Source organism: Colletotrichum spaethianum (genome assembly GCF_022836535.1).
Source record: "Colletotrichum spaethianum MAFF 239500 DNA, contig46, whole genome shotgun sequence".
NCBI lineage: Eukaryota > Fungi > Ascomycota > Sordariomycetes > Glomerellales > Glomerellaceae > Colletotrichum > Colletotrichum spaethianum.
Window position 1 is genome coordinate 183,347 of NW_026054816.1, and position 22,059 is coordinate 205,405.

General features: G+C 55.6%; 3 protein-coding genes across 3 annotated transcripts; 1 reads left to right on the forward strand and 2 right to left on the reverse strand.

The window, feature by feature from the left end:
• Nucleotides 1–5,315: 5,315 nt before the first annotated feature.
• Nucleotides 5,316–7,423, forward strand: ColSpa_11438 (uncharacterized protein; the record flags this gene model as incomplete). Its single annotated transcript, XM_049277650.1, has 3 exons — nt 5,316–5,375; nt 5,472–5,960; nt 5,993–7,423. The coding sequence occupies 3 exons, from the start codon at nt 5,316–5,318 to the stop codon at nt 7,421–7,423; spliced, it is 1,980 nt and encodes a 659-aa protein (XP_049133607.1).
• A 2,377-nt stretch (nt 7,424–9,800) lies between these two features.
• Nucleotides 9,801–11,466, reverse strand: ColSpa_11439 (pantothenate kinase; the record flags this gene model as incomplete). The annotated part of the gene is made up of 3 exons (XM_049277651.1): nt 9,801–10,720; nt 10,780–11,062; nt 11,122–11,466. The coding sequence occupies 3 exons, from the start codon at nt 11,464–11,466 to the stop codon at nt 9,801–9,803; spliced, it is 1,548 nt and encodes a 515-aa protein (XP_049133608.1).
• Nucleotides 11,467–14,296: 2,830 nt separating this feature from the next.
• Nucleotides 14,297–15,241, reverse strand: ColSpa_11440 (uncharacterized protein; the record flags this gene model as incomplete). The annotated part of the gene is made up of 1 exon (XM_049277652.1): nt 14,297–15,241. The coding sequence occupies one exon, from the start codon at nt 15,239–15,241 to the stop codon at nt 14,297–14,299; it is 945 nt and encodes a 314-aa protein (XP_049133609.1).
• Between the last annotated feature and the right edge of the window lie 6,818 nt (nt 15,242–22,059).

The window sequence follows — 22,059 nt, forward strand, 5'->3', positions numbered from 1 at the left end:
CTGACGCAACAAGAGGCGTGGTTTCAGACAAATGCAAGTGGAAATTGAAGGGCTCTTCGAGGACTCGGGATGGAGGAAAAGGCGGTTGGTTGTATTGCTGGCGACTTTGGGCATGGCTCGTGTTCTCAGATTCAGGTGAGGATCCCCGATTAGGCAAAGGGCCCCGGGGTGTCGGCTCTTTCTGGCTTGGTAGGCGGGCGTTCAATAGGGCAATTGGCCGACGTCACGCTGGTAAGAACCGTGGTGCTCTGGTCCTTGTCGGTCGGGGGCAGCCTGGAGCGCCAAAACATCCTGGAATTACATGCTGTCGACCGTGTCGTCGAGGTTTACTCATCCGACATGGCTGCCAGGCGAGATCGGAAGTGGCAACACGACGCCCGTTGTCGCCAAGGCCTAACCGCCTGGGTTTTGGCGATTCGCGCAGCCATCATCTACGAGTGTCGGTATGTCTCAGATGGAATCCGTATCAACAAGACTGTGCAGCTTCCACATGCGCAAGTGGTGGTGCGTTGTCTGAACGAGGCGCCTGTCAGCAGTCATCGCATCGTACCGCGCGGTCAAGTCAGCGCTTCCCGAGAGATTGCATATGGTCTCGAATTGTGGCCCGATACACGCCAGTCATCGTGCAGCGGTCCGGTCACCCAGCCAAGGAAAAAAAAGGATGCTTAAATCTAAAACAAAATCTAAACCGAGAAAAGGTTGCCGATCCACACACTTGATGAGAACCGCCGAGGGGGTCTAGAGTCGGTGGCTGAAAAGCGAGAGCGAGACCACCGCTAGCGTTACGTTGTCGCTGAGGTGGTAATAGGTACGCCGTTGGGCCCAACATCCCCAATCGCCCACAATTGTTTTTGCTAGTACCGGGTGACCCAAGGGGTGAAACAAGCCGTTTCCCTCTAGAGGGGATCTTTTGGATAGATATTCAGGCCTAGACAGTTTGGATCCCTCCTGAACAGTTGTTGCTCTCGGCCAGTCCAAGGCCACGCACAGTGGCTTCTCTTGACGTGTCGTCTCACGGGCAACCCGAAGCAAGCAGAAAAGGTTCCCTGGCTGTTGTTGAGGCTCACTGAGGCTGGATATAGCAAGCTGGCTCGACTCTGCCCCGGAAGCAATTGAAAGTCTAGTCGAGTTCGCAACATCTTCTAGAGAAAGCAGCCGATCCGTCCTTTCCTCGTCGTTCTGCTTGCCGGGCGGGTTGACAAGAGGGCAAGGCCCTGGCAAAAAAGCTGCAAGGAATCAATCATATCGCTTGGCAGGCGTGGCAACCCTTGATCGGACGATTTGGTTAGAGTCTGTTCACGCGGAAGACGGAGAGGCTCTAACCGCGCGTGTGTGCAGCGAGCAAAAGCAACGAAGGAGGAGGAGGCGAGGGGACGCTCAGAGCATCGTAGACCTTCTGGCCAGAGGGTCTAAGCATCGTCAACCAGGATGAGAACTGAGTGGTGATGGGTTTGGGCAACAAGGCCGACATGTCGCATCATATCGGGAAAAGTGCGTCTCCAGGATCTGGGGCCCCCTGGATCTCTCTTGTTCTTGAGAGGGCATAGCCTCTTCAGATGCCGGGCGTGCTCCCTGTCGATGGGCTTCTCATCGGGAGCAAGGGAGGAGGAGGGAAGAGCCTTGAAGGTGAGATCCGGGGGGACTGCGATGCCGGATGCAAGCGTGTGACCGTTTGGAGGGCGGGTTGATGCTTTTTCTTTGCAGATTTTGGGGTGTTGCGATGGGAGTGGACGATGTGACAGCTGAATCGATGCTAGACAGGACAGGGGAGGAATAGCGAAGGCTCACGATGTGACGGAGGCGTCAGGGGCGGGAAGTGGAACGTTGTGGGGTGATGGAGTCTGGACACTGCGGGCGGATGGCAATGGACCAGGAGCGCCATGAGGAGGGAGGAGATGTCGCCTTCTTCGGCAAGGCAATTGGCAAGAAAGGAGCAAGAGGCAGGGGGGTCACACCCGGTTTGGCCTTTCCCAAGAAGTTTCCCTTCCGCTGGTCAACGATTGGGTGCGAGCTGCCGTTCCTGTTCCTGCATTAGCGTGGCGAGGAAACCGGCGCTGTGGCTGAGCGTTTCAACTTGCACTGGCAAGACTGGGTGAGGAGCGCTCGTTGAGTGAGGAGGGTTCAGGGGGGGCAGGCGTCAACGACGACACAAGGACGTCTGGCTGAACCGAGCCCAAGTAATCCATCCAACTGACATCTGCAGCAGAGAAAAGCCAAGGAAAGTCGAAAGTCGAACGAGGGACTTGGCCGTTGTTTGGAAGACGACAGGTTCAGTGCGGAGGCGCGGACAGGGGGGGGGGGGGGGGGGGGGGGGGGGGGGGGGGGGAGGGGGGTTAGCCAGTTGATTTGTCGAGTTTTTCGTCTCTTGTCTCTCCCAGAGCGTACCCTCGGATGACGGCGCAGCTGTCATTGGCCGACCCCTTTTTTTGCTGCTAAGGAGCTTTTTTTTCGTCCGATGCTTCCTCATGTAAAGTGCAGTAGGGATGCATACAGGTACGCATAGTAGTCCGTATAGTGTCGATGTCTACTTGGCACTCTGTTCGGTAGATAGGATGAACGGCGGCATAAATCCAATCCAGGCCAGTCAGTGCCGTCAGAGTACCTAGACTTCGGGGTGCTGGCAGTCCCCGACATACTGTACACCGTCATGCCCGAGACGGAGGCAAGTTGAGGCTAAGCATGGGTACGGCCCTAACTTGCAGAACGTCCAAAAGCATAAAATGTTGTCAGCCATCGTTGTTGACGTGCGTCGCCTGAACGAGCAAACACGAGGCTGAAAATAACACGGGGAGATTCGACTACGTGCATCGTCATCTTACCCGTCCATAAGGTTGAGAGGGACTCCGCACCGCCGTGATCTCCCAAGCGCAGGACGGGCTGGAGTTAGGCGCGGAGACCAGCGCGTCGCCGTGCCTAGGCCATCCCATGATTGACGCTCGAGGAGTGAATGGGCGACGGAGAGAGTCCGCCGAAGGCATTTTGATTGGGTCTCTTCGACTCCCGGGACACTCCAGGCGAGATAATTTACGATTGGCTGGGAGAGGCCGAATGGACCCAGCCTAACTTACGGTATCTCGAGTACCTAGGTACCCAAGGCAGGTAGGTAGGTGCTATGTAGTTTAGGTAGTCGGCTGGGTGGCTCCAGAACGTTTTTACCCCTAACTAAATCAAACTAGCGCACCCTGGGGGTCGCAGTCTACCTACGTAAACTAGTCCACTACGAGTTGCATGATCAGTCTTGTGTGAGGTTGCAGGGCACTTGCCAAACGGACTGGACAACAATCGACCATTTCCATTACGGGGGAGGGGCATGGTGCAGCTGCAGGATGATGCGCCACGGGGTCGAGTCGAATTGGACAGCCGCCCATCCCAGAAGGAGGCGTCGTTGTGAAGCATCTCATGGCGCCCAGCCAAGATTTCAAAGTCAGCCTCTTTGGAAAACGGCACCAACAGCCAGCCCAGAGAATGCGGATTTTTCGTGAACGGTGTCATCTGGAAGGATCAGAGTTGTGGGGCTTTCTTTCTTTTGCTTCCCTTTTCTAGGTAGTGTACTTGAAAAGCACCTACGTACAGCTTAGGCCTCTCTCTCTCTCTCTCCTGCTCTCGTGTCGTCGGGCCCCTCTCGGGATCTTTAGGTTGGCAACCCCTGTTTCCGTTCCCTGATCCTGTTCCTGAACGGGAAGAAGGGGAAAGCAGGGGGGCAAGGTACGTACCGACCAAGCGTAGGTGAGATGGGAAAAGCGAGGCATTGGCGAGCAAACTGGCAGATGACACGGCAGCCCACCGCAGAACTGTTCTGGGTTATTTTTTGCATCTCTGGTTGTACACCGTTCCATGCGCGCTGCCTGCTGCATCTCGCCTGTGCCCTGCGGACCGCCAAACTCTCCTCTCCTGTCCTGTCTTGCAGGGCGGCGACAACGACGACGCACCGACCTCGTCTCAATTTCCTCCATCCGCACTCACAGACTCAACTCAACATCTCACCATCATCAAGCCGACCTACCGCCGCTGTCTTGCATTCGCTGCCGCCTCTTCCGTCCACCATGGCTTGGACTGATCGACGACACCTTCATCTCCAGCATAGTAGGCGGTGTCATCTAGTCTCAGCCGTGCACCCACAACCATCTCCACATGGCGTTGGTTGCTATTCGTGACTCCATCGACAGATGCTCAACGCGACCCTGCGGATATCGTCATCCTCGGTGTCCATGCCCTATGCCATGTGCTACAGCACTTGCTGTCACTCAACTCCACGCCTGTGCATGAGCGTCGACATCACCACCAGCATTGCCTTTGCTCCGGAAGGCTGAGCACACTCAATCTGAACATCCACCACTTCCAATTCGTCACGTCCATCCTGCATGGTCCGTGGAGGCCATCCGGGAGTTGGCAAAGTCGATGACCGTCCAACCGGCACCACACTTGGACGACCATCGGGCTCCAGCGAGTTCCGTCCTCGTCATGCCATTTGATCGTGGCCCCATGGATAACATGGATTCATGGGGGGGCCAGGGGCCTAAACCCTCCTTCTCCGTTTCTTCCTGGCTCCGATCCAAGCACCACTCGCTCGAATAGGAACCGCTCAACCGCCCAGGTACCGGATGTCCAGAAGGCAGTGCTGTTTCTGGCTCCATCCTGTAATCCCCGTCTTCCAGTCATCCGTCAGTTGCCCTCTTCTCCGAGAAACCAGCCCCTGCTCGGTGATGGCCACCAAGCAGGCCGGCATCAAGCCCGGCTTCGCTTTGCTTCCTCTCTCCCACACACACACACACACACACACATGCTCTCTCTCTTTCCCCTCTGCCCCATCCCATGTCCACATCTGCGCCCACCGCGGCCACCACCCATTAGCCAGTCCACAGGCCCCATGTCTAGTGTCGTCTACATCCATGGCCGTGCCACGGGTCCGCTGTGCCTACACTAGCTCGTCGCCCGTGCAGCACGGACTTGCACTCGCACCTCCTACTGACTCCACCCCGTCCCTCGTCCCCGTTCAGTCCTCTCCACCCCCCCGGGAGGTCGCCTCCTCAGGTGAGGAACCTCACAGCCGACCGTCACCCCCGTGATAGGAGTTGTCTTTGGTATATAGACTCTGTCTCTTCCCGCTTCTGTTTGGTGTTTCGATTCTTGTCCTTCATCGAACATTCTTTCCTACTTTCGTTCTATCAAACCAACAGTCCATTCGCTTTCTGAGTGTAAAGTCATTCGCTTCTTTACTCTCAACTTAATACAAACTTAGTTTTTTGTTTCCTTCATTCCCTAGAACAAAGTACCACTCTCACTCAACAAAGAATACTCGTCCAACAGCCTTCACAATGAAGAACAGCGTAGCTCTTCTGGCCCTTGCCGCCGGCGTCAGCCAGGTCACTGCCACCGTACGTCCCATCTGCCCTACGCTGCCGGATCTCATCACGACATGAGATCTCGCTACCATGATGATGAGCCCCCCAGATCACTAACGAGCTCTGTAGGGCTGGAACAAGTTCCCCTCTTTCACCTGCCCCCAGAACACCGACAACAAGTGTGACGACAAGCAGAAGTCTGGCTTCTCCTGGGGTGACCTGAACACGGGATCGTTCAGCAACTATGGCGGATTCGACTTCAAGGGCTGGACCTGCGAAAACGACTTCTCCAAGCGCGATCTCCTGGCCCCCCGCACGTTCAACAAGGGCAAGGTCATCTCTGGCTCTTGCGGTCAGAAGAAGGAGACCTCCCCCTCCTTTGGCTGCGGCTCCGGCTCCGGCGCCCCCGACAAATTCTCCATCGTCCACTTTGACGTGACGGTCGAGTTCGACTGCGACCTCGAGTTCCACTACGACATGCCCGACGGATCCAGCTGCAAGCACCGCAGTGCCTGCTCCAAGTCCGGAACCACTGTCAAGAACTCTCAGTGCGGTGGTGCCAAGAACGTCACCATTGTCTACCCCCAACAGCCCTCCAAGCCCAAGTCCACCTGCGGTGTTGGCATCCACACCATCAACTTCGACTGCAGCCCCCCGAGACTTCGGCGCCTCCCAAGACCACGAGCGCCGCCCTCCCCAGCGCCACCACTCTGAGCACCAAGACCACCCCCGCTGCTGAGGCGACTTCCACCGCCATTGTTCCCTCCATCTCCAAGCCTGTCGAGCAGACCAAGCCCGCCACCACTGCCCCCGTCAAGGAGACCGAGACCGTCCCCGTTCCCAGCAAGGGCGAGACCACCTCTGAGGCTCTTCCCTCCATCTCCATCCCCATCAAGGAGTCGACCACTGCTGCTGTTCCCTCCGTTTCCAAGCCCGTCGAGGAGACCACCGCCGTTGTCACCAAGCCCGCCGAGGAGACCACCCCCGTTGTCACCAAGCCCGTCGAGGAGACCCCCTCTGCTCAGCTCCCCACCGTCTCCATCCCCGTCCCCGTCCCCGTCAACGGCACTCAGCCTGCCAAGACCGAGAACGTCCCTGTCGTCACCACCCCTGTTGTCCCCGAGACCAAGACCACTGTCTACGACACCACCTCCACCATCTACACCACCCGTGTCGAGACCGTCACCTCTTGCGCTCCCGAGGTCACCAACTGCCCCGCCAACTCTCACGCCCTGGTCACCGTCACCGTTCCCCTCACCACCACCGTGTGCCCCGTCACCGAGACCATTGTCCACACTCCCGGCGCTGCTCCCTCCAAGCCCGCTGGCCAGCCTCCCAAGGGTGTCTCTTCTGAGAAGCCGGTTGCCTCTGCCCCCGTCTCCAAGCCCTCTGCTACCAAGCCCGCTGCTCCCGTCGAGACCCTTCCTTGCCCCGATGTCGTTCCTCAGTGCCTGAGCACCTGGATCTGGTCTTCCGGCTGCACTGACAACTCCGATGCCAACTGCTACTGCCCTGACGCCAAGTTCGTCGAGAACGTCTTCAACTGCATCTACTCCTACGGTGCCAGCGATGAGATCATCTCCAAGGCCACCCAGTTCTTCCAGGGTATCTGCGCTCCTCACATCCCCCAGAACCCTGCCATCGTTACCGTCCCTGCCGCCATCACCACGGCCATCACCGTCCCTGCCAGCAAGCCCGCTGCCACTAACCCTGCCGAGTACACCACCGTCACCGTCGACAAGACCATCGTCGTCCCCTGTGTCACTGGCGGCACCACCGTTCCCGGCTCCTCCACCACTGCCACTATCAAGACCACCCTCGAGGTTCCCCACGTCAGCTTCGCCACCAACTCTGGCTCTGACGTCGTCCCCGTTCCCGCCCCCTCCACCCCGGCTGGCAACACCCCCGTCCCGACTGCTCCCTACCCTACCACCCCCGCCGCTGGCGCCAGCAAGACCGCTCCTCTCGGCACTGGCGGCGCTGCCGTCCCTACCACCACCGGCGTTGTTGTCGCCGGTGCTGGCAAGGCCACCTTCGGCCTCGGCGCCGTCGTTGCCATTGCTGTCCTCGCTGCGTTCTAAGCTTGGCAACATGGTCCCTTCACTTCTCCCATTCTGCTAAGCTGACCCTTATGCGAGTCGGAGGAATTCTTGAAAAACGTTTCCTTGTTGTCCAAATGTCGCTGCACGCACAGACTCTGTAACCTACAAAGCCTACAATCATACATACCATTCTTACGATCCTTACGAACAAACAATTGCATGGGGGTTGGTTGGTCTCTGGAAAATGGGGGTTTCTTATACCCTTGAGAAGACTTTACTTTACCATTGCATTTTACCACAACAGACTTGGCCGCGAATTAGAGCGCATCAGATAGGGACTGAACACATAGCGCCTGACTTCCATCTCTCCCCTGTACTTTTTTTTCTCTTTCTGTTTGGGTCTTTGGAAGCAAATGTACCAGAAAAGGAGGTCAGTGGGAGGTGTTGGACCCCGGCGGTATACCCTGGCTGGTTGGATTGTGTAATATTTAATAGTTTCCATCCTTGTGAGAGGAATACAGTATGCGCTCTATACAAAAATTTCTTGTTCTAATCCATTCGGTCTTGTGATGTCTCATGTGTGCCATGTCAAAGTGAAGTCGTAAGATGTGTATACTTGACCTCTTTTCACATGGTTCCAGTGAGGTATGTTGCTCTTGGGTCTGCGATGTCTGTCGTGAACAAGCCCTCCCCTGACCCTCATGTTGAGATCCGAGAACACTGTTGCACACCAGGTGTCGACGGTGTGGGAAGTGGTGCCGAAATGTTGAGCCGACTCCGAAAACGATCCCTCGCAACGGGGAAGATGCCAAACCTGATGTCTCAAGGGTAACGAGTGCCAACAGGTCCATGACAGCGGGAAACTGATTCGGCGAAGTGATCTTGCCGTACTTCCCTTCCTCCCTTCCTTCTTTCGACCTGTTGAAAATGGCCGCGACTGGTGTTCCTGGGCAGAGTGCACGCCCTCCACGTGGTACCGCATTCTACATACACGATCAACCTCGCAGGAGGCGCCCGGAGGGGTGTCAAGGCTGGCCATGGGAGGGTTTTTACGACCCTCGCAATTCCGTTTGGTGTAAAGCCAACCTAGCGTCGCCTTGAACGGATGCTGCGTCCATAAACGGGTCTTTCCTTCAGCGCTCACATCTAGGGACGTCTTTTCGTCTCGACTATAATTGATTTGGAAAGAGACGAGTGGTGTTTAGACTCGAATGAAATGAAGAAAACCACTCCGTTTATCATTCTACCTGATGATGAAGTATGTACAAACACGGATAGGCGCGCTTGCGTAATGTCGACCCCGGTTGAACTCATCCCGCTGTGTTTACACATACAGGCCATAGAAACATAAACATGAGCTGTGCGTTTGCCTGCAGAGAACTTGCGCCATCGTGTACGCTCGGCGTAGTTTCGTCTGGTGAGAAGCATGCACGTATCCGAGAGGCGGTCTGCCCCTGAATGTTTGGCCTTTTCAACCATACTAGTCTGGCATGGACGTAGCAAGGTTTGAAGATTAGTCTTTGTAGGTATCTGTTTCGTAAAACAATATACGATCAGAAGGGCTGAAGGTGATTTATACGCCGGCCCTCGGGACGCCGGTGAAAGGCTCTTTAGACCTCGTGGCATCCCTGACGACAGTTTGACGCCATTCTCGTGGGCCTATAGTCCGTTAGAGAGCAAACGGGACCCCGAGTTGTCCGGTGGGCATGGCCGTATGTGTCAAGCCCCCGATGTCAGCTCGCTTACACCGTGGTGGTGATGCTACGAGAGTCAACGGCTCCATGTAAGTGTAATATCTGCTACTTGCGCGTAGCTAATGTTGGTCGCCTACGATACTGGACTTGTGTACACGTTCCCAATGCCTTGGCCGGGGGGGCGGGGGGTGTGATTCGTTCGATTTTTACATCGTCTTCACTGCCCGCATGTCAGGTTGATTGCATTGCCTCGAGACTGGGCTACGGGCCATTCGATCGCAACTGAACACTCTGGAGGGACGAGTGGGGGCGGAAACAGCCGACGCATAGCTTTGAAGTAGTAGAAGACGCAGGTTCGCATCTCGCATCCCCATATCCAAGAGCGAACGCGGATCTCGCGCGTGGCCTAGTCATTTGTGGGGTTGGTGCGCAGTGGAAGTTGCAATGCATACCGACAGCTTCAACTCGGTCCGCTTCGACAGACCAGCCGAGCTACAATAAATAACATTAAACTGGTAAGTATGTGATAAATATAATGGTATGTGTCGAGAAGCCGGCCGCCCAGACCGGTCATATCTTCCAACTTCGTCCACATGTCGCATATGCTCTGTCCTCAAGCATCTTGAATGCTAGAAAATACCGCCACCCAGCCGTACGCCTGAGAGCTCAAAGTAGACAACGTCTCCGCCTTCCGTCCTTTTGGTGAAAATAAAGTCTCTTTTTTATTCGCGTCCCGATTCGCGTCCCGATTCTGAGGCGTAGTCATCGACGAGACTCTGCATCTCCGCATCATGAATTCTGCGATCCCGCAGCCTGCGCTCAAGAGGCTCCGCCTGCTCGAACGAACCACGGCGACCCCAGTTGCGCGGCTGGCGCTTAAGAAAGGCGCCGACCGAGCCGAGGTAGCCTTCGTGGCGGAGGAAGTAAGCCTGCTTCTTGCCTTGAGACCAGAACTTGATGGCATAACTGAGGGTGTTGATCGTTTGCCGGTGGCCGCGGATGAATGAGCCGCCAAAGTAGATGTGGTCGAGGTTGTGGATTTGCGATTGGAGGAAGGCAATCTGGCCAATGTTGTTCGAAATGGCATATAGCAGAGACCGTGAGATGTCAGCACCAGAGAACGGTTGATCTGAGGCGTGCTCCGCGGCGTTTTGGTGGTCCTCCTCGGCTGGCTCGGCCGGGTCTGAAGAAGGACCCACGTTTTTGTTGTCGCCGTTATGCAGACCACCGTGGTCCTCGGCTTCGTTCTCGGCTGTGCGCTTCATGCGGAAGACCTTGCCGAACGAAGAAGCGATCGTCGTGCTCTTGAGACCAATCTTTCCGTAGTCGCCGCCGTAGATGTCGCCGACGAGCATATCGACCTTGGCGTTATCCCCTCGTTCGGACAGGTCGAGCATCTCGTCAAAGCTCCGAGCGCCGGTGAGGAGAGAGAGGAGACCCCACAGCGTGCCACCTCCGAGCGAGGTTCCGCCTACACGCTGATATTCGCGGGGGCCCGAAACCTTGAGGAGTGAGACACCGGAGCCAATGTTGACAAGGAGGTAGGGATAGATGTTCTCCGAGGGCGAGACAAAGTGCATAGGGTCGGTCTCGCTGTAGGTAAAGACCTCGCGGGGTATCTCGGTGATGAAGAAGTCGAGACCTACGGGCGGATCAGCCTTGAGCTTTCCACGAAACCGGAGGGCACATTAGGGGGCCTACCGATGATGAGACACTCCATCTCTTCCTCGCGCAGCACATCTACGCCCAGGACGTCCCGCATCTTGTCGTAGAACTTGAAGGCGCCACCTCCGGTCGCCATGACGCTCAGTTCGTTCGGCTTGGAGCCATTGAGGGTCTGCTGCTTATCCTTGAGGTGGCGCATAAACTCAATGCAGTCGTCGATGCGATCGGTCTCGAAGTTGAGGAAGTTGAGGCGGCCACCAGGCTCGGCAGAGTGAGGTTCGCGCGTGAAATAGACGAGCTTGATCAGGGAGCCGCCAATCTGTGCGACAGCATGTTAGCATCGAAGGAGAACTCGGGACAGGGCGGACGGTCGCATACATCAACGGCGATATGGCTCACGACGGCATGGTGATTGGGCAGGCGGATATCGCTCGTCTCGTGGTGGGTCGGCGAACCTCGGCCATTGTTGCTCGGAGAACTCGAGTCCGGATCGACGATGAAGGCGCCCTTGACGTTGATACGGACGGAGCCCGGCCGGATGATGGTATTGTCGATTTCTTCGGTGCTCGTCATGGTCCGGGCTCTCGTGCGGATGTTGGCGCCAGCCAGGACTGCGGGCTCGGAAGAGGTGGTGTTTGCGTTGGTGTTGTTGTTGTTGTTGAGTTCGTCGTCGGGTCGGGGGTCCTCAATCGCTGAGCCTCCATCATCAGGCGCGGGGCCCATGCTCGGTCTTTATGGGGCGGTCGTCGGGCGCGTGGACGGCCAGACGGAGGTGGCTTGGGACGGTGCAGTTCATGAATTGGGGGTCCAAGAGCGGCGTGGCCACGTTCGGGGAGGCCGGAGTACGGCTGGGGAGGTTGTGCGACGGGTGATGGGGCTTGGGTCGGCGCAGGGTTCGCCTTGCGCTGCGTCAGTTCGCTTCGGAGTTGGAAGAGGGGGAGGTTCATCGAGGGGTTTGGATTGTGGGAACACTTGACGATTTTGAGTCGAACAGACTGGAAACCCTTGTCTTAATCACTTTTGCGCGCGAGTCCTCGGGTCGTATCTCCGGAGGGTTTCCTTATCGATAAGGAGGGGAGGGGAACAAGAGAAAAGGTACCGATGTCAGATGTACTCTTTCCTATCTGGGCAAGTGCCTAGGCGCGGTCTGGGGATTCGGCGTGCGACCAAAGATCCCCTGGGGTATAATCATGGTGGGAGGATTGTTGAGCTCCCTCCCCAGTGCCGCTGGACCGAGGCTTCCAGGGTGTGTACCCACTGTAGCCACATCTCAGCTGGCCATGGGGGCACCGAATGCACTGCCAAACTGCCCAGGTGCGGCACAGCGAGGGGTTCCTTACAGGCCCAGCACAACCCATTCTGGCGAACAAACTTCCTCTTGTCTCCTCAACCCTCAGTAGGTAGTTCAAATCACAGCTTTCTCCTGTCCGCAACGGTTTGGACATGTCCTGTGGATCAGCATGCGGGGTCAGTCACCCAACCAACTAGGGGCAACCCAGCCTCCCATTTGTCCATCCAGCTCACATTTACCGTTCCATCCGTGCGGCGGTTGCTTCCGCTGGTGGCCAGCTTCGAAATGGGCACCGGGTATTCAGTAAGCAGGTACTTTTGATCACTGATCGTGATCGCCTGCGGTATACCCGATTCGAAGCCGTAACCACCGGTGCTTATCTCATTTTGTACCGTCTAGTAACTTGTCCGGGGGCCGACGGAGTTCTCCCTTGATCTTGCCCTCCGCGGGCTGGCGTCCTCCAGACGCTACTCCCAAAGCCAACAGAACGATACCGGTATGGGTCTCCAGCTGCGACTTTGAGGTGGCATATAGCCTGGTGACATCATCTCACCGGCAGTATTGATATAGCCCTCGCGACATCACATGCCAGCCGACACCGGTCGCCCAGTGACCAGAAGTTCATTGGCAGTGGACCGTCAGCAACCAACCAAAAATCGGTTCTTGGGCTCGATCACGAGATGTGCCACGTCATATGACTAGCCGTGCGATAGCATTTGACTTTTATCGCCGGCTCAGGTAGCTCGCCGGGACGGTTGCGTTAGCACGAATAAGACCGTCTGGCTGTGCGCAACGACCAGAGCGTTATTGCCCAAACTTCACGCAAGCATCCGTGGTGAGATATTTGGCCAAACCTCCACCTATAGTAGGCAACTCTAAATAATGCCGCGCTTCCCGCTCGGGTCCGCAATCATGTGTGCTTGTGGCGCATAGCTAGTCTTGGCCCGGTCCGGTCCGGTGGCCGAGTGGACTGAGACTCGGTTAATTATGGCCCCATAAAAGTCTCGGTCTTCCACGGCTGTGCCCCGACGACTCCCGACTCAAGCTACAACGGCTTCAGCATTGTATATATCAACGTTTCGCAGTAATGGATTGACGTGGTGATTCTGCGAGCTTGCTCTGAAAAACTCAAGCCTTCTAATTATTCTTGGACAACGAGGTTGTGCGTGAACACGAATCCACTGCAATGAGATCTCTTTTTTCCCTGTTCATCTTTTGGACGTCTGAGATTATTAAATGAGCCAAGTCACTTGATCAAAGAAAATCTGGAGACCGAATCGCGATCGGCCAGAGTCATCAAGATATAAAATACTCTTGAGAAGCCTCGGAAGAAAGATGGAAACTCTAATCACTCGCATAACATGTCAGCGAACGATGTAGGAGCTACGCTGGTAAGAAGACCTGATGCTATAGAAGAGGCGAAAGATGGCCGAGTTCCTCGACGAAGGCGCAGTATAAGCCAGTTTTATATTTTTCATAAGGAAACAAAGCTTTTCATTTTTACAAAATGACATGGGTATATTTACATACCCAAGACTGCAAAAATCCTTTGCGATGCTGTCGTCTCTACATTCGGTATGGGGAAAAAATGGTAGAACCTTGCAAGAAGAAAGTTCCGAGTGTGGCTGGATGCTAGTTGGTCTAAATGCAACGAAGGAAGTGGGTGGTCAGATCGTGATGGGGGGCAAGCAAAGCCAGTCACTTCAGAATAACCCAGCTACCTCGATGAGACCATCTCAACAGAGGTCATACTAGAAATAGTGAGATGAATGGCAGTCATCTAAGCGTATGTTCCCATTTGTTCTTTGACAGAAACGGGCGCTCATGCTGCTTTCGGAATATCATGATGCGAGAACCGTGCCATCGTGCCATCAAATACTCAAGTCCTAGTTGCCAACCCATCAGACTTGCAGTACTGTGAAGGTCATCAAGGCTCGTCAAAGCACGGCATCCGAGCATGATCTTGATCGCGAGCCAAACTTCGTATGGCTGCTATTCTCAGTGGCATCGCCCTCCACCAATTGCTGAGGGTTGAAGTCTGCGACGTTCCTCAGAAAGGACTACGTGAAATTGACTTCGCCCATGGTCTGTCTGATCACATCAATGTAAGAAAGCCAAAGGGTATAGGTTAAGGCTTCAATGGATTCGTCCTCCAAAGCGCTTGCGACATATGGGGATGACTTGATTATTCAATACGAGGATAACACGGCACGATACCTACTAGAACGCAGACAGTTCATCGAAACAAAGCCTTCAACTCCATCATTCCCAACACCCTCGAAGAAGACCCCTTAACCTAGGCACCGGGCCAGGCTTCCCATGGTTCTCCCGGTGAAACTCGATCACCCACTGGTCGCAGCCTGACAAGTCCTTTGCCGGCTGCCACGTCGGCTTCGCGTACTCCCAGTCGACGAGGTACTGCAGTCCCGTCCGTGGGGTCTTGCCGGCCCACCTCGAGTCAAGGATGGACTTGAAAGCCCATCGTTCCTCGTCGGGCTTTTTGTCATACTTAACGATGACGCGGCCTTCCTTCTCTGGTTCAGGCTGTGACACCTCCGCGACGAGGACGGGAACGACGTCCTTGGTGTCTTGGTCTCGGTTGGGTTGCAAGATCTGAGCCGCGTTAGTTCGTCTGATCCAGGGGTCGTAGAGCAAAGACCACTCAACCCAGACCTCGGGCGTGAGGCCTTGAGATGTGGAGGACTCGACGGCGGCGATGGATTCGCGGGAGAGAAAAGGGGGCGGGGAGGACATCTTGAGGCGATTCCAGGACTCGTCAATGGCTGGGGCATGAACCCACGCATTGCAGAAGAGCCCGACGACGGCGACGAGGACCTTTGCAATGGACTGGTGGCCACAGGGCCCAAGGTCCCACCAGCTCCAACTCTCGAAGTGAGAGTACAACTTGACAAGACATAGAACCAGAGCCCGATCAGCGAAGTCTGCTCCTGGTGCGGTGGGCTGCGTCAGCAGCTCTTTTCGTTCTGACGGGCTGGTGTTGAGTATCGTCTCATCAACGCTGTTAATGATAGCATTCTCGTCTAGCTGGGGGCCAGACTGTGCTTCAGGGCGCTCCAGCTCGATGAGGAGGGTGCAAACAACGGCTCGGACGGGCGGGAAGTGCATGAATCTGTGTAGATTGTTGATGTGGATGTTGCATCTTCCAGCCAGCATGGCCAAATCAGTGTTAACTACGATGGACGGCATGTTGGAATCGGTACGTGGGTTGACAGACTGAAAGACATAGTCGTTGGGCCACGCAGTCCTGCAACATTGTCTAGAGCTATCCGCAAAGGCAATCTCGACAAAAGAGTTGCTAACTAGTGGTTCATTGTAACGCCACCTCTGTTCAACATGCCGTTCTAGCAGAGCCGAATTCATGAGCCTAATAAGATACTCATTTGTACCGCCTACCTGTTCAGAAGCCAGTCTGGGGGTATAGCCTTTTGTGACGTACATTTTCTAAGACCACTGTGTGTGTGTGTATGTGTAGGGATTACCGCCGTGTAGTGAAGCTGAACCAAAGCAAGAACAAGTCAAAGATACGATGAGAATGGGAGATGTGATGAGAAGAAAATAATTGGTGTCGGGTTGGTAGATGTGGATGCTTGTGGTCGTTTCCTGCAACATATATCGAAAACTGCCTCGATACGAAATGGACCACAGCTTCTCATGATCAAAGACAAGGCACGAGCAATGCTCTCATTTCGTTATTTTTGCATCCAAAGGCCGAACCACCACAGCGCATGTTGCCACAAATTGCGACTGGGCGACAATGAAAGCCTGTGGCAACAATGCCTTGACAAAGACGTTGTCCACAAGGCCGAATGGCGTGCAACTTGTACTTACAAGGAAGCGCCTCATCACTTGAGTTCAAAGGCATTGTCTGATGTAGTTGTGCACAGCTGGGCTGTCCTAACAATATCATTGTTCCGTGCTGGAAGGGCATTTGCTCTCCGTGGAACCGTAACAAGAGACTGGCTTCCGAGATGTAACTGTTAAGACTATCTTTGAATCTCGAAATGCGGATCCCAGTATAGTAGAGGAGTGATGTGATTGCCAAGACCGGGGTGATGGCGGCACAGGCGTCTTCTCAAACATGGCACGCGGCAGCTCTGCAGTAGATAGAGATTCGTCTCCTCAAACAAGGCGAATACGCGGCCCTCCCCGTACCGGTGAGAGGGGCCCAAGCTCATCGGCGTCACCTCGTGTCTTCGAAGCTCCTGGCACGACAGGTTGCCGGAAGGATTTGTTATCGTCGTTACTGGAATTTCACCATGTATCCAAAGCCAGGCCTGGGCAAAGACTCGAGAATCCGGACAGCGATGGCAGGTGACAGGCCGGCGAGTTGCAGCGAGGTGCTCACATGGTTGGGCAGCGCGCGGGGCGCAGGCCTCGAGAGGCGGGTAGAGAAATCATCAAGGGGAAACGCAGGGATCGATCTAGTTCCAAGGGCTGTGTGTCTGGGATTCCGCCCACAAAGAACGTCAAGTGAGAAACAGAGAAGCGCCCAATGAGGGGCGGTGCCTGAGCCATCACCTCGAGCTAGCCCTGTGACTGACAGCGGCGGGCCAATGAGGTGGTGCTAATGAGATGAAAAATGTAGCAGTGATGGTAGTATGGTTGGCGGGTGCAATATGTCTCTTGTTATTGCGTCTCATGATGAGTGGCTGGTGACATGGCGGTGTGCGGGCAGACGTGTGTGTGGCTCAAGCGGTGACATGGAACAGCAACGTCGAGAAGAAATCTTTTCACGAAACCTGGGCAAACGTCGGCAGACCTTTTTTTTTATTACCCTCGGGACCCAAAGGCGTGGGTAAGACGCGGCCAAGATCCAAGGAAAATGTCTGTTGGAGGTGTTGCCGACTCGTGGAGGCGCTGGAGGGATGGGTCGAACGGGACATGGAACAAGCCTGTTGACGTTGGCCGGGCTCTCTGAGCTCTACGAGGCGCGTCCAATAAGATGAGACCGCTGAGCCGGAGACTTGGAACAGCAGGATCCGACTTGGGGTTTCCGCAAACGTGTCGACGACAAAGAGATGGGAGACGAGAAAATGAAAAGATGGTGAATGGAAGGAGAGGAAAAAGGTGTCGAAACCGAGGACCGAGATAGAGACGCGAAGCTGGTTGCGTCGAGTTTGAGAGTGTGCTCCTCTGGATCTCATTGCGGCGTGTCGCGCGGCAACACGGGGTTGAGATGGACTCGGTTATTGGACTGAACATGACATGGGAGGGGATTTGCATCGGCCGCCTCAAGCATCGCGCAACAAGGACACATTGAGTGTTATCTACGATGTAAGTAAGTTGTCGAACCCATTTGCCTGTCACGAATCGTAGGGGCAAGAGGTTTAGGACACGGGAGGCAACATTCAACAGAAACAGGACTCGTTGGCAAGCATTTCTCGTCGAGAGTGAGGTCACAGTCAGGGTCTTCCTGATGGGGGTTTGGTTGGCCCATGGATGGATGGATGGATGGATGGCTCGACAAGCAAGGTACACTACGTTATCCGCGCCTCAGCCATTTCCCCCCTTAGCAGTCTCGGGTTGCCCTACCAGGAACAACAGGCTGTGGTTCCCCACCCAATACCCGGTCGCTAGTGACGGTATGATGGCGTGCGTCGGTGAGAGAGTGGTCGATTGGGTTAAGCCCAATGGGCCCGGGCAAACCCAGTCCAACATGACGTTTCCCACAGGGTGCGGCAGCAGCTTCGACCCGGCCCGGTGGAGACTGCGACAACGCCCGACGCTTATCGATTGGGGCGCGTTATCATGTCGCGCTCAGTTGGTCGCTATCTAGAAGCTCCCGCAAGCGCCTCAGAACACCCACGGTCGACGAACCCGGTGTAAAACACCAACCAGTTGGAGGCTTCCTCCCCTCCATCCAGGTACGGAACGCTCTTCTTAGACGGGATGAACGTGGTTTCAGCTGTCTCTCCATGTATATGCATATTTACATTCGTGTCCCCGGAACCAGTGCCTCGAGGCGTAGCCGGATATCTAGAGACTCAAGACCCTTGTGTGAGGTTATGTGCCTCCTTGATCCGATGAACTAGTTGCATGCGCGGGACAGACATGTCCATAGAGCGCGTGTAAGTGAGACGCGGCGTCTTGGCTGCTTCCATCAGCCACCGTCAAACTTTTTGTTTGCTTGTCGGGGGACTGCATCTGATTTTGAGCAAAGTAGGATTGCATCCAGCGTCCATCCGTTGGAGGAAAGTAGGTACCTCGACCTGGCTGGCATGTGTCACCGGCGCCTTCCTTCTCAAGACCGGCGGCGGTGGCGGCGCTAGGCCATCATCGAGTGCTTGCTTGCTTGGCTGTTGACTCGAGTCGGGAATGTTCTTTTTCTTCAATCATTGTCCTCCACTGCTCCCATACCTCCTGCTCCCGCAGCACCACAGTAAGTCCAAGGTAAGGTATCCCGTGGCCCCTGCTCACACCCCCCACTATCTGCCGTCGGTCGCATCAGCTGCTTGTCGCATTCAAGTTCTCACCTGCCTCTGCGCCCAACGACCCCCCCTCCGCCCCCCATCCCCATCCCCATCCCATCAATGACGTCCTCGGCTTCTCGTCGAGGGGAGATCGAGCCAGAGGTATCCGTAGTACGAATGGCGAGCGCGCCTCTGGATGGGGGCATGGAAAGGAGTAGCGCGCATCCAATAACCTGAAGGCAGTAAAATCCCGACTTAGACAAAATCTTCAGTGCATTGCGCTGACACGCCGTGTGCGCCTGCCCCGCCATTCTACACTATCTACGTTCCGTCGTCCCATACCATCCCATCCTGTCGCATCGCCTCTTTCCTTCCACTCACTCACTGTCTTACGCCTTTCCGGTTCTCAGCGTCCATTCTCTTCCGTGCCCTTCCCCCAATCAAAGCTTTGTGCCTTGCCTTGCAGATATCTCACCTTTCCTGAACCTTTCCAACCTCCCTCCCCCTACCACCCTTTCTTGCTCCGGCTACCTCCTCATCCTCCGGTCGCTCATCACAAGAGGCCTAGCCACCTCTAGACTCACCACCATCACCACCAACACCACCACCGACGGCCCTCGTATCGCGACCGAATCCGCCCGACTCCTACCCAACATTTCTCGACCTTGCACTATCCATCCACCCTCTCCAAGAACATCCGAACTCACGCTGCATCGCTCTGCCATCCCCCAAACACACCTGCTCTCTCTCGCCCCTTGACGTCTGTCTTGGCCACCTGGCCGTAGCATCACAGGTGCACATCTTGAAACCAACACAAGTCGCGAAAGCAAGACGACTTTCCGGCCTCATTGGGATACTCGACTCACCGAACCGTAAAATCAAACCCTTCTTTCCGTCACCAATCGCACACACACACACACTCTCTCTCGTATTTCTCGACACCATCGGCACGTCATCCGAACCAACTCTGTCCGTCCCGTTCGACCTCACCGCGTCGCATCGCACTGCATTGCATCACAGCGCAAAACACACCTCTGATGAATCGTAGTCGTAGACACGCGTGCTGCCGGTAACTGGACGCGCCTCGATCCAGCTACACACTTTCTTTTCGCATCTACGTGGATCCTGTCGCCACGCTGCTTATCGCCATCACACTTCGTCGCTGGCCCCCTCTTTTTGCCCAAAATCCCTCGACATTTTCTTTGGCCATCGTTTCCCCGCCTCAACGCTGCCGGCTCTTGTTTTCTCATTTTCACCCCAATCTCTGCAGTGAACGACCGCTCGACGACTTGTCTGACCGTCAAATTACCGCCTAAACCGCCTGTCCGCACGTTCGACTAGTTTGATACCACATATCCTCAGACGTAAAGGTCGATATCCCTACCTCAGACCAGACCCGGCAGATTGGCGCGCGCACAGCTACTTACAGTCGCTGCGCTGCAATCGGGTACCCCGAGCTTGGACTGGACACCATAGGCGAAACATCACCAATCGAAGGCCATCAGCCGTCGCGCTCTGCTGACCTTGACCTGTCTCCGTCTGGACCTCGGGCTCGACTTGCTCCCCCAACTGGTCCCCACACTCCCCGACCTGGAGACGACATCTCACATTCCACTTTACCTACACATTCCACAGCCCACGATGAACGGCAGTCAACAAGCTCAAGAACCGGTTGCGCAACAGCCTCTGCAGCCGGCAGCCGCCAATGCCAATCCCAACACCAACGCCAGCGCCAACGGCAACTCGATGGCGGCCAAGAAGCGCAAGAAGGACAGCCTGAAGCCCATCATCACCACCGAGACACCCCCGTAAGTTTGATCAACAGAGCGTTTTCTTACCTTTTCTTTGACGTTTGATTTGCATTTTCCATTTGCATTGCATTGCTTGCGATTTTCGTATTGTTTAATTTCTGTTCGTTCCCTAGGCGGGGAACAAGCAAATTGTCGCTTTGCAATACCCCCGTGCCGTTCCCATTAGGCGCCCCAAGCTTCATTTACACAGGTCATCGTTACCCTTCCATCCCCTCCACTGCTCGTACTATTACCCCTCTATCCTGTCTAAAAGCGCCGTGCCCGATGGCGCACGTCCTTCCCTGCGCTCGTGGCGGGGCGCAGTATGGGGGGGTCAGCGATGGGGTCGAATCCAACCAGGCCAGTCTAGTTTTGGCTTGTCAAGTCCGGCAAGCCCAGTCCCAGTTCAGTCGATTCCAGTTCGGTCCAGTCCGAATCGGCACTGCAGAAGCAGAAGCAGAGGCCAGTCAGTGCCCAGCACCGCGCCGCGCAGCTTGTCTCACTCCCGGGCATCTGGGAACATGCACAGAGATGGACTGCGTTCGAAGACGCTGCGCCGCAACAGCTACGAGGGAGATGAGGAAAACCGTGGCGACAACGTCAACGACAGCAATGGCAACGAGACAACAGAGTGGACGAACAGCCGTTTGAGGACGCAGCGGGACCGATACCTGCTGGGCCTCAGTCGCTTGGATTGGATGCATCATGGCCGTTGCACAGGGAAGCCATTGGCCGGAGATCGACATTTGTTTGGCTCGAGAGACATGGGCCAGACGACGAGGGCCGCTCCTCCACAGATTTTACGGGTCGCCAGCTGTCGCCATCGCCGGCAGCAAGCAGTTGCAGCACCGCCGCGACTGCAGCTTCACATCTGCTGGGCCCGCGATGCGCAGCACGTTGAGGTGCATGTAGTCAACATACCTTGCGCCGCGCTCCACCTGTGCGACGACGGGTGCCTCTCAGGAGAACGAGGAAGAGGCGGGGAAATCGCCGAGAAAAACCTGATGCGAGGCGTGAGGCCTAGATGGCGCTCACGCTGATCGAGGGGGTGCCATGAAGCGCCTACGTCCCGGATGCTGCTCACTTGAACTGGACCGGACCGGACTGGACCTGGACTAACTAGATCGAACTGGACTGAACGGAACCCGAATTTTGCACATCACTGCCTTTTCTCACTACCATATAGCCTCCAAGATATTGGCGGTACGATACCCGATATCTTGGAGTGCGTCTTGCAAATACGGGTTGCTGACGCAAAGGGCGATCTGCCCTTGCTCTCTCGCTCTTGGGGCACTCACTCAATCAAGTGTACCCGCTGACCCTCAACCGTCTACCCTGACTCTGCCCCGACCTGACCCTGGACTGGACTGGCTCCCAAGTGGCCCAGACCTGGACTTTTTTTTGCGTCGCCAGGCCACTTTCTGACCCCCCTTCCCGTCCCTGTTCTTGTTCTCTTCACTCAACACTGACCCCTCCCCTCTCTGATTACCTGCTTTTTTGTTCTTTTTTTTTTTCTTTCTCTCTCCCTCTCTCCTTGCTACCTTATTACCGCCCTCTACCATATCCGGCTCAGGGCCCTACTCACCATAAGCTGCCCGCACGCGCACCCTACCTAACCTTACTCTACTACCCTACCTTGCCCGATCGCTTGGCCTGCTGTTTTCTGCCTTTTGCCTGGCTGAACCGTTCCCGCGCCTTACCTCACTTCACCTCTACCTAACTTTGCTTCGCCTCGCCTTGCCTCAACCTCCCTCCTTCTTTCCCTTCCCTTCCCCTTCATCCCAGACTTTTACCCACCCCAGTC